Here is a 12,563-nt window from a genome sequence, read left to right on the forward strand (position 1 = left end):
TCAGAACTGGACTGATCCACTGTCTTAGTGTTAGTGAGGACTCGAGCAGCAGCGTTCTGAATCAGCTGAAGCTTTCTGATAGATTTTTTAGTGAGACCTCAAATTAAATATTCTGTTTAAAAGACTCCTGTTAGAGTAAATAAAGTTTGTATGTTGGCAATTTTAAAAATGAAATAGTGACTCATTTTGTACAAATGTTTGACCGAGAATGGTCATGAATATTTATAAATCATATCAGTCAAAGAGTGAAATCTATTTGAAATAAATGATAAGCTGTTACACCATTTTGATGTTTCACTTCCTAACAATTGAAATTGTTTGAAAATGTCACAGCTACTATACAAAGCCAAGTTAATGTGAAATAATATGATGGAGGATTTGATTGAATTCACGATCACAAGGTGTTGTCAAAATACAGACATGAAAATAACTGTCAGAACCCTGAGGTTTTCGGACACATCATCATTTCAACATTATTTCACCGTGTTAAGACCTACCACTGGTTCACAACCTATGGGTCCCGACCTCCACTCGGGGTCACCAAACCTCCATGTGGGTTCATAAGGCTTTTGCATTTGATGGCACGTGAGAAACAAACACCTCAGGTTTTTAGTCATTTATCTCACTGATTAAAGCAAATCTTTGTCTAGGGCTTTTTTTAGGAACGCATTATTCAAATAAAAACATTGCAGAGAGAGAACATAAGAAGAAAACTCAACTGTGGTGCAATATCAATGTGCAACGAGGCGGTCCACCTTGTTGCACATCATCCCACTATCACATAGCCACATACTAAAGGAATCAGACCGATACTCACGGTTGTGGGGCGGGGTGTACTTGTCTCCTACAGAGATGTAGCTCATCTCTTTGAAGACACCCAGACGCTCCATGTCACTCTTCACATATCCTGATGGCATCTTTAAACACTGGAAACACACACACACACACACACACACACACACACACACACACACACACACACACACACACACACACACACACACACACACACACACACACACACACACACACACACACACATAAAGCATGTTTTAAAACTGTAAACTTTACAGTAGGGATAATGTTAGACACGTTATACACACATGCGCACAGAGAACGATTTAAACATACCTGTGGTTGACGTTGACGTATAGCAGCTACAGTAAGGTCTGTGTGTATGTGTGTGTGTGTGTCTCTCTCTCTCTGTCTGTCTGTGTACAGGTTGGTTACCTTGGAGAAGGGGAATAATATAAAGTGTGCAAAATTAGGAGCATCCTTCCTGAGTAAGGCACTGTTGCCTTCAAAATAAAAGCATGACGTTTGCTTGATATATTTAAATTATGTAGAAATACAGTGATTGTGATCGACACCATTTTACTATACAAATGTTCACATTCTTCAAGGGGTAGTTAAATAAATCTCCATCCAATACAACATACATGTCTGCTGTTTCCTGCAGATGTAAAATAATCTTTATGAGCAAAGTCTCTAAGTCTCTGTAATTTAAAAAAGATAACACAGAGTTTATATAAGATAACACAATAGGAAATAAAACAGCTGTCTACAACGCATATCATTCTGCTAAAGAGTTCTCTTACTTTTGGTTATTTTAATAATATGTTGATGTCAACACTTTTTTATCCGAATATTTCTGGACTACTTTGTGCACATCTGCAAGTAGATTAACATTTTAACATTTGCATGGGATTCAGATGAGTTATTGGATTTATAAAATAGGGAAGCTTGTGTGCCTCACCTGTAACATGCAGCATTACATTACATGTAGGGGGGGGGGGCATTGAGCCATTCTGCAGGGATCACATTTCACCGGAGAGCTTCTATAGTTTCATCATACTGTCTTTTGCGTTGCACTGAATTATTACTATGTTACCCCCAAGCCCGCCTTAACCTGCCATCAGGCCCTCGGCAGGCTCTGTGATCACACACACACACCACTACTTGAGCACCATGAACAGCAACATATGGCCTCAATGCCAGGTATCAGTAGATGAGAATGATCATTATCTCCGGTGGATTAACACAAACCTAGTTATGTAAAACGATGCACATTTAAACCTGCAGGCTACTGGGAATCAATGAATAGTGCAGCATTGCCTTGCCTCTTTAGCTTCCGTCTGGTTTTCTTTGAAGAAAAAGCCTTGATGATGTTCTTAAAATCCATCTCACGAAGAATGTCATGCTCAATAGACATCAGTGTTAGGTTTCCTTTTCAGAGCGCCACTCTCAAACTTTTTCTTCTCCAAAATGTTCTCCTAAACAACCTTCATCTGTCACTCAATCACTCGCAATTTGAATAAGTCACATGTGAAACATATTCTCATTCTGATTGGCTGTTAAGTGGTGCCCACTGACTGTTTCGGAGTCCATCTATTTGATTGATTAGCGGAGCAAATGATCAAAATAGTATGGAGGGAAGATATTTTCGTTTGGATTATTGGTCAGGGGTGTAAGAGAATATTTTAATCTGATCTTGATTATAGAGTTTCTTATAGATTCTTAGAATCTGTGATATTGCAAACATGCTTTGTATTAAAAGTCAAAAACTCCTCTGAAAGTTGAGGTCACAGGTCAAAAGCTTCTCCCCCTTTCCTGTGGGGGGAAGGGTCCAGGCCTGCCTGCATTTTGCGGGACAAACAGATTATTGTCTCACATCTGCTATTGATTAGGTAAAACGCGGGCTTCTGATAGCCCGCCTCTTCTCATGTTGCTGCGTGCTGTGTCTTCTTTGTGGGAGAGATGATTTGGTGGCTGCACAGGACGTGTGAAACTAAGTGACCTCCCGGCTGTATTGATGTACTGTGTTTAATAAACTCTCAGTGCTTTGGCTAACGACGATCCAGACTCCTTCATTCCACCTCAACATTGCAACATCAGAAGTTTTAACTTCACAATTCGCGTCACGAATAATTACCAACAGATCGTCGGGCTGGTAAGTGTAATTTCAAATCTATATTTGGATATTGCCTTACCAACTCTGTGATTGACGGTATCAAAATTACCTGTGAAACTGCGCGAGTGCAATTTGTTTTTGGTCTCTCTACTCTGTACATTTGAAGGCTTAATTATAATCTGAGAAATCTGTGTCTGAGGGGGATTCTATCCTGGCCGATTTTTCCTGTGATTGCTGCTGGGGCAAGTGCCCACAGAAGCAAGCACAGCTCATGTATAAAACAATAAGAATATTTGGGGCTAATAAATAACCTCGGAATATCGACTTTTACCGATTTCCGCTGTGTGTGGTTCCTGGAATTAAATTACTAGACGGCAAATATTCGGAGAGACCTTAAGGAGAGCATCAGCAAGGTGGAACTTCTGTTTCAAAAGCAATGTGAGGATTTGTAATTGAAACAAATCGCCGAATTCTGGAGATTTCAACGGTTTAAGTCAGATCAATCCGCCTCGGGTGTCTGCTCAGCCTGCACGAGGAAGGGCGAAATCCCCTCCCCCCTGTGGTGAACGGCACACGAGGAATATGGAACACAGGGTTGTATTTTGCTAATCACACCATGATAAATTTTAGAACAAAATAAAACGATTATAAATGGGAAGGGTGATACCAGAATATTACATTCACACTGTGTTTAATAAACTAATGGATTATTGAATTGGCTGTTGTTTAAAAAAAAAAAAAGAGTACTGAATTAATTAAAAATATCTGCTCTCGGTCGGTAGAGCAGTTTTACCACTAAATTTGCATAGTGGTTTTGATTGAGAATAAAGTAGTTTATTGCTCTTCAACAGATTACAAGTATGGCTGAGAAGAGCCCATATTAAACAGATATTTCAGTGCTCCCGTTGAGGTTTCCGTAATTCGGATTAAATTAAACTGGATGACTTTTTGGCCAGGGCGCTGATTTTGTTGCGAGTACATGTTTGTTTGTCTAATTGCAGTGTTTGTTTTATTGTACTAACCGTTAAACATGGGTAATACTGCCTCCACAAACGATTCAGTTGGTAAGAAGAAAGCGATTTCACGCACAAAGACACTTTCTAAAAATCCAATTGTAGAAAGCCATTATACGCATTTGTTTTCTCCAAATATGCCGTCTGGAATTGTCGGAAGAACCTTGGATTGGTCTAAAGTTATGCCGTTTACATCGTTACTTTGCGAACACTCATAACAGATTAATCAGAAAGGATTGATTCAATTTGACTGGCCTCTTACAGGTAGTTTTGATATGGCCGTGTTGTGGCAAGCATTTAAACTGGTGGAAAATATTCAAATTGTTCATGGGATCAGCAATACATGACAGAATGTGTGAAAGCTTGGATGGCAATTGCAGAGAAAAGAGGTTATGATGAGCGGAAAATCTGTTGGCAGCGAGCGAGGCTCCATTGAGCTCAAAGCGCTTATTGATAAAGTTTCTCAATGTGCAAAAGGTTGTCATTTGCTTAGCCTAGAGGCTGCTTTTGATGTAAGATCAGAAAACATGTCTAGATTCAGGGAAAGACACGGTGAAAATGCTCCAGACATTGCAAAATCAGTCATATATGATTGGGTTAAACGACAGGGTAAATCTCCAAGCCCATCTCAGCTCATTTGTATTTCGACAGACGCGGCTGCTGGAAGGAAAGCAGGCTGTATCTCTCTGTACAAAAATAATTCCCGCGACAGAACTCTCAAATCCCGTTGCGAGAAACTCCGATGATGATCTGTTAATGACAACTGCCGCTATCATGAATGAAAATGGGTTGAGATATCAGACAGGACAATATAGAGAATTACAATCGGCACAAGAGGAGCAGAGTGCAGCAGCGGGGGAAGGGAATCTTTCAGACGGCAGTCCATTACAGACCCCCACTCCTCGCACTCCGCCACTCCGCTTACACGATTACCCAGGATCGCCGTACGGCAGCAGTTTTCCAAAACATGTCCAGCGTAAAATTATCACGACAATGCAAACATCTCAGAATAACAATTCTGCTGAAACTGTGACCGCCCTGAAAATTCTGATAGGAGAGGTTCCAGTTTTTAAGCCCTGGACACCCGCTGAGGTCATTGATGTCACTAACCACGCTCCCAGTCCCACTAAAAGTCCAGATGAGTATCTGTCATGGTTGACTAATGTCTGCTCAGTTTATAACTGTTTGGTTCATGATGTTAAACAGCTGATAATCTTATCATACAAAGCAGATTGGCCCACGTGCAGAGACGAGTTTAAATTTCCTGACTGTACGGCCGCAGGAGATTGGCCTTTGACACAGACGTGAGACATGTGGATACAAAACGTCGCTGCATTGGCTATCAGAGCATGCGCTAAAACTCACACAGATTTTTCCCAAGTGATGGGTTGTGTACAGAGCCCAACAGAAAATGTCCCAGAATTTATCCAGCGTTTCATGACAGTGTGGGATAATAATGCGGGCATTAAAAGAGAGGGTAATGATTTGTTTGCCATACAGACCTTGTTACATAATTTAATCCCAGAGACAGCTCAAGCCTATGGCGACTCCTGAATGGCAAGTTAAAACCTGAAAAATGACGATCGCCACAATGCGTGCATTGCATAGGAGCCAAATATTTCTTACCCCCAGAATTTCACAACTGCTTCAACAATTTCCTCAAAACACCCAGGCTTATCAAACTCAGGGACAAAACCACACACAGCAGTATCAAAATCAGGGGAGATCACAGGATTATCATAATAAGAGCAGACAGCAGCAGAACAAACATCCCAAAAAGTTGACACCATGTCATGTTTGCGGAGCAACGGATCACTGGGCAGGACAGTGTGATAAGCGGTGGGGGGGTCCAGCAGCACACACAGCCCCCCCTTACCCAGCCCCCCTTTTCCCAGCCCACCCTTCCCCCCCCCTCCCCCAGCAGTCCGGACATCTGGCATTAATGCAGTCTCCACGTTATGACAGACAGAACCAGGAGCAGAACGCTCAGCAAAGTGGATTTAATAGAAGATAGGGGTGCCAGGAAGAAATAGGATCAGATTCACAGCATTTCCCCATTCAAGCAGCAACAATTCGCCTTTCCAATAACCCGCGTGAAGATCCGATTATGCCCGTTGATTTTAGTGGTACGGCTGTAGATATTTTGATTGACAGCGGTGCCACATTTTCTGCCGTGCGTACTAAGGAGAAAGTGTGTGAAGCAACCAATACATTTGTCACAACAATCGGTGTTGCTGGAATTTCTATGTCTGAACCCATTTCAGAGAACACTAATGTTTCAATTAATGGATCAAACGTGGAACACTCTTTCATTATTTCAGATGGAAGCCCTATCAATCTAATGGGCAGGGACTTACTATGTAAGTTACAGGCAACAATACATTGCACTTCAGACGGATTGTTTTTGACAATTCCTGACAGTAAAGTCTATCAGGCAGTCCAATTCATTCAATCATCGCGAGACAACCTTTATTATTGGTCATTTCCAGATTTCAACATGATTTCTGTTTTCTCCACAACAGGGATTCAGAAAATTGCTAGCATTTCTCCGGTGTGTGCGTCTTTAATGTCTCTTATGCGACCTGTGTTGAATTGTCACTGCACAGCTGCCTTTAATCCGTCAGATGACTACGCGCAATCAGTAAGAGGTTTTTGCAACAGCTCAGATCGATTGACATGTGAACAATTTTTGTTCATTGGCCAACAGGGGTGTGCATTACCCCTCAGGCTAACACCCTCACAGCAGGGCTTTCATCTTGAAGAAACCCTCCCCTACGTCACAGTGGCTGTTACGCCAGGCAGTAACCCAAAGGAGGTGGGGGCCATGGCAACCCGCTGCCAGGCCCAGCTGGAAGCCACACTTTCCCCTCTCTCACACACACACACACACACACACACACACACACACACACGCACCTAACGTAATTAACTTTGGAGGGGAGCATTTCCTGCTGCGTCTCGCGGAGCCAATTCCTCTTCCCCAAAGCACCTTCCTTCATTTACAACCAAACCCCCCCACAGAGTATGGCACCCCCTCAGATTTTTCAGAAGTCCCGGCTACATTATGGGCCAAACACAAGAACCATGTTGGTTTTGTTACCTCAGCGCCTCCATATCGAGTAACACTTAAAGCCAATGCCAGATTGCCAGCTATCAGACAGTATAATTTACCCCATAGAGCCATTTTGGGGATTGAAGGAGTCATCCAATCTTTGCTCGATCAGGGCGTGTTAATTTACACAACTAGTCCCTGTAATACTCCAATTCTACCCATACCTAAGCACAATCGCCCTGATGAGTGGCGCTTTGTCCAAGATTTGCAAGCTATTAACGCTATTGTCATTCCGACAGCTCCTATAGTGCCTGACACTAATTCGATCTTAGCTTCTCTGCCCCTAGACTCTAAGTACTACACAGTGATTGATTTATGTTCAGCGTTTTTCTCTGTTCCTCTGCATCCAGACAGCCAGTATCTGTTTGCATTTACTTTTAAAGGTAAACAAATCACATACACGCGCCTCCCACAGGGGTTTGTTGAATCCCCTACAGTGTATGCAGCAGCTGTGAGGAGAGATCTGGACACTTTGGTCCTGACAGGAGGTAGTACCTTGCTTCAGTACGCAGATGACCTGTTGTTAGCTTCTCCCAATAAAGACGCCTGTCGCATCGACTCCATTCTGCTCATGAAAAGACTTTCTGAATGCGGACACAGAGCATCCCTGGCCAAGTTGCAATACTGCCAGACTGAGGTCACGTATTTGGGTCACATTCTGAGGGATGGACACCGTCTCCTCTCGCCAGCAAGGATTTGCCTGTTGAACAAAGTACCACCACCTCGCACAAAGAAGGACATGCTTTCCTTCTTGGGCATGGCAAATTATTGCAGACACTGGATTTTTGAGTATGCTGCGATGGATTCTGTCCTGCGTGCTGCCACTCTGCAGGCTATCCCTAACATTGTTCAATGGTCTGAGGATATGCACACAGCTTTTCAGGACTTAAAGCAGGCCCTCACATCGGCTCCTGCCCTAGGTCTACCTGACTACCATCAGCCGTTTCACCTGCACGTCCATGAGAAAGGGGGCTTTGCAACGGGCATCTTGGTGCAGAAGCATGGCTCTAATTTCCGGCCTGTTGCATACTACTCATCTCGACTCTCCCCTGTGGTGCTTGGTATGCCTTCATGCCTACGTGCAGTAGCCGCAGTTGCGATAGTTGTAAAACAATCCTCTCCCATTGTACTGGCCAGTGACTGTGTAGTACATGTCCCACATGCAGTTTTGCATATTCTGAACACCTCTGCTACTCAGCATATGACGGCAGCAAGGCGATCTGGTTATGAAGCGGTAATTCTTTCAAGTCCACACATCACTCTTAAACGTTCCCCCCCCCTAAACCCAGCTACGCTGGTGCCAATTCCAGATTTTTGAAATAACACATGACTGCGTCACAACGATTGACATGTCTTCCTCCCCCAGAGCTGATATGTTGCAAACTCCTATCCCTAATTCAGATATGATTCTATACACAGACGGGTCTGCGAGCAGGCCGTCTGACACAGTACACTTAGCAGGCTACGCTGTTGTGAATGACTGGGAAGTTTTAGAAAGCCGGGCCTTGCCAAATGGCACGTCGGCTCAGGCTGCAGAGTTGTATGCTCTGCTTAGGGCGTGTATTTTGGCTCAAGGTAGAGTTGCAACCATTTTCACAGACTCCAGGTATGCATTTGGTGTGTGCCATGATTTTGGTGTCTTGTGGAAAATGCGCGGTTTCTTAACATCGGCTGGTAAGCCTATTCAACATCATGCGTTAGTAGCAGAGCTATTAGACGCTATCCTGCTCCTTGCACAGCTAGCAGTAGTTAAATGTGCTGCTCACACAAATTCTGATGATCCTATTTCACGTGGAAATGCATTAGCCGACACCGCGGCTAAACAAGCAGCAGTTTCCTGCTCTTCTATGGTGCTCCAATGCCCCTCGACACAACCCGCAGAAACTATTTGTTTGCCTTCCTTTAATGATGTCGCGGACATGCAAGCCCGCGCTGATGTTAGGGAGAAAGATTTATGGCTAAGACGAGGTTGTACACTTGACGCTGAGTCCAGCTTGTGGCTCCACCCAGACGGCCGGATGGTCTGTCCCCGTTCATTCCTCCATGTTTTGGCACATGTTGCACATGGCAAATCACATGTAGGAAAAGGAGAGATGAATGGGATTATAAAGTCACAATGGTTTGCTCCAGGCATCACACTAGCTACACAGACCCTTGTAGATAGATGCATGATATGCCAGCAGACAAGAAGAAGAAAAGGTCCAGTTCAGCATGAACATTTACCGCCCCCCTCGGGGCCCTTTGTAAATATGCAAATTGACTTTTCGCACATGCCACCATGCCAAGGATTCAAATATCTTTTGGTAATAGTGTGCCAGTTCTCCAAATGGGTAGAGGCCTACCCTACCAGAAAAGAAGACGCCAGAACAGTTGTAAAGTGTCTTCTCAAAGATGTTATCCCTAGATTTGGTGTTCCAGCAGGGATTAACAGTGACAGAGGTCCAGCATTCGTTTCTAAGATAACCCAGAGTCTAGCTACAGTGTTAGGGTTCAAATGGCAATTGCACGTTCCCTATCATCCACAGAGCTCAGGCCAGGTTGAGAGAATGAACTTGACTATAAAGGAGAAACTCACTAAAACAATGTTGACCACAGGACTAAAATGGGTAGACGCGCTGCCGCTAGTTCTGTGCTCCATCCGAAGCTCACCAAATGCAACGACAGGGCTCAGCCCACACGAAGTATTGATGGGAAGGCCAATGTTCACAGGGTCTAACCCCCCAGTAATCCCCCACAGACTCACTCTTTTGTGGACAGATGATTACATGACTAACTATGTCAAATATCTAACTGACATGTTGAGAAAGTTTCACAGGCAGGTGGCTGACAGGCTCCCTCAGCCTGGAGAGGAGCCCACCCACCCTTTTCAGATTGGTGATAATGTACTAATCAAATCACTTGAAAAAGATTCTTTGTCTCCCAGGTGGAAAGGTCCTTTCCAGGTATTAATAGTGACCAGAACAGCCCTGAGAGTACAAGGTAGAGCGGAGTGGATTCACGCTTCAAGATGTCGTCTCTCTCCTCTACCGGATGCTGGCGTGTGAAGGCAGTCATCATCATAGTCGTTCTAGGTTTACTATACCTGGCCAAGGACGCCCTGCTAGATGAAGCTGTGAAAATCCCAACGACAGGTGGCGGGGGACCCCGCCCCTCTGAGGGAGAAAATAAGGTGCTCTTATCTAAGAGCGCAGACGACTTGACCACTCAGGGCCCAGACCCTGAGGGCAAAACAACACCAACGGGCAAAGCAGTGCCTAGCGACAAGGACAGGTTGTATCCAAACACCACACAGACATTCAGTATGGTGCAAGAGACACAAAGAGAGAGAAAAGGAGGGAGAATAAGGAGGATTGTCTCCCTCCCTGGTCATAAGTCAGAGACTATTTCCTTTAACTGCCCAATTTCAATATGTGACTCATCTAACTGTATTATTGTGTTTCCTGTGTCCTTAGTTTACCCAACATGGGAGATGTATCCAAAGAACCAGTACTATTGGTTCGGGGTCTCATCAGAGGGGGTAAGAATGGCTCTCAACACCATTGAAGAAATGCCCCCAGAACCGTGGTGTAGCACTGTAGAACAGTTCAAGACGCTGATAAGGGATAAGGTAAAATGTACAATGAGGAAGCCAGATTACCAGGTTCCCAATCCAGGTGTCACTGCATGCACATTTACTGGACCAGATAGCAAAACAAATGTTCCATCTACTCCACTTAAACAATCAGGAGGTGATGTTACTCCACTTAAACAATCAGAAGGTGAGGTAGATTCTTCAAAAAAGGCCTTAATTACTCCTTTTAAACGAACTAAAACTAATTCTGCAGTAAGTTTAATGTTAGACTACGCACATGAATGTAATGTTAGCAACTGTTGGTTGTGCCAAAATATGCCAGAATCAATGCATTCTCCTATGTTTAGCCCAATTCCTTTCACAAAAGCTGATTACGGTTTAGTGAGCTGGAATGACATAGCATCCAGAATTAGCGACGAGGCGGAGGATTGTTATACTCCTTCCTACCCCATAGACTCTGAACAACCCTTACAGTACAAGGGTTTAGTCTCTCTCATTGTTGATACAGTAAATAAAAATTACCTGCCTGACGGTTTCAAACGGTTGATGTTTTTAAAACTGTATATGAAGAAATACGTTAACCTAGCTTTTGAATATAGATTCCAGTTAGCTCTAGCTCAGACTAATTGTTCGGCTAACGTCACAAGTCCATGCATAATGCAACCACACACACCCGCTTTGTTAGTTGAAGCTTTGGTAACAGTTGTGCCCTGGTTCGGCTCTAGAACAGTGGACTCCGTTGAGGTTAAAATACATAACTGTACGCAGCCAATACCCTTAGGCAAGCCCCCTACACGTGACTGCTCAGTATATGTTCCCCCAATTGTTGTGCATGAATGGAAGAATGTGTCCATCTGCTTCCAGAATGCAGTAGGATCTCACACCTCTCCTGATGTGGGACACAGCGACTGTAACACCATAGTGAGAGTAAATTTAGCCAGAATTCCCCTCCCACAGAGAGTTTACTTAGTTTGTGGGGACCGGGCCTATGGCTGTGTGCCCTATGACGTTTTTTATGGCACCTGTTATCTAGCCTACCTAATCCCTTTAATCCGTAAAGTAGAGGCTAAGGAGATCGCAGCGATTCTTCCCTCTCTACACAGGAACAGCAGGTCAATTACACAAGGACAACAGATAGCTAGCCTATTCTTGCCTTGGTACGGTATTTATGTTACTCAGCAGGAAATTGTGGCACTGTCCAAAGTTGTAGAACACCATCTAAATGTATCCAACACAGCGATGTTAGCTGAACACAAAGAATTGCAGGAAGTTAGGACAGTAGCACTACAGAATCGTATGGCACTGGATCTTCTCCTAGCTGCTCAGGGGGGCACATGCAAGGTGATTGGAACTGAGTGCTGTTCTTTTATTTCTGATACCACACCTGAAGTTATGGATATGGCTCATGATACTGCCAGGGGAATAAAAGAATTGCATGAAACTCATGGGTTTACATTTGGGGATTTAAGTGGAACTTTTGGATCCTGGGGAGCGGGGCTGGTTAAATTTGTTGTTACTGTTTCAGTGTTTATCTTGGTTGTGCTAATCCTAGTGATCTGTTTGATCACTGTAGTTAAATTAGCCATACGAAGGGTTGCCAAGACCGCCCTCCAGGCCCCACAAAGGCTAGTGGGGCATTCGACTGTAAAGAACACAATATTAATGTACAACGCTGAGCTCCCCGATCCCTGGGTCTCCATCGTGATCTCCGACCCGTGGGTACCTCCATTCAGCGATTGAGATGTTGTTTAAAGTTGATATTCTGAATAAAGAACAGATGTTTTGATAATTGATTACAGTTGATACACTGGATTAAAGGACAAATGTCTGATTTTTCCTTTGCAGGTTGTTATACAAATAAAATGTCTGATTCTTCCTTTTCAGATTTTGAACAAATGTATTTGAATGAAATAAATGTATTACTAAGTGCCTTACTCTTGAATAAAGCGTAATGAA

General features: G+C 43.7%; 1 protein-coding gene across 1 annotated transcript in view; it reads left to right on the forward strand.

Moving 5' to 3' along the window:
- Positions 1-12,457, forward strand: part of LOC117550421 — a 56,457-nt gene extending 44,000 nt beyond the window's left edge. The window contains exon 2 of the mRNA XM_034222851.1: positions 9,960-12,457. Coding sequence (XP_034078742.1) covers positions 10,044-12,347 — 2,304 coding nt within the window. The 5' untranslated portion in view covers positions 9,960-10,043 and the 3' untranslated portion in view covers positions 12,348-12,457. The remainder of the gene's footprint in view (positions 1-9,959) is intronic.
- Positions 12,458-12,563: the final 106 nt, after the last annotated feature.

This window comes from Gymnodraco acuticeps, unplaced genomic scaffold (genome assembly GCF_902827175.1).
Source record: "Gymnodraco acuticeps unplaced genomic scaffold, fGymAcu1.1, whole genome shotgun sequence".
NCBI lineage: Eukaryota > Metazoa > Chordata > Actinopteri > Perciformes > Bathydraconidae > Gymnodraco > Gymnodraco acuticeps.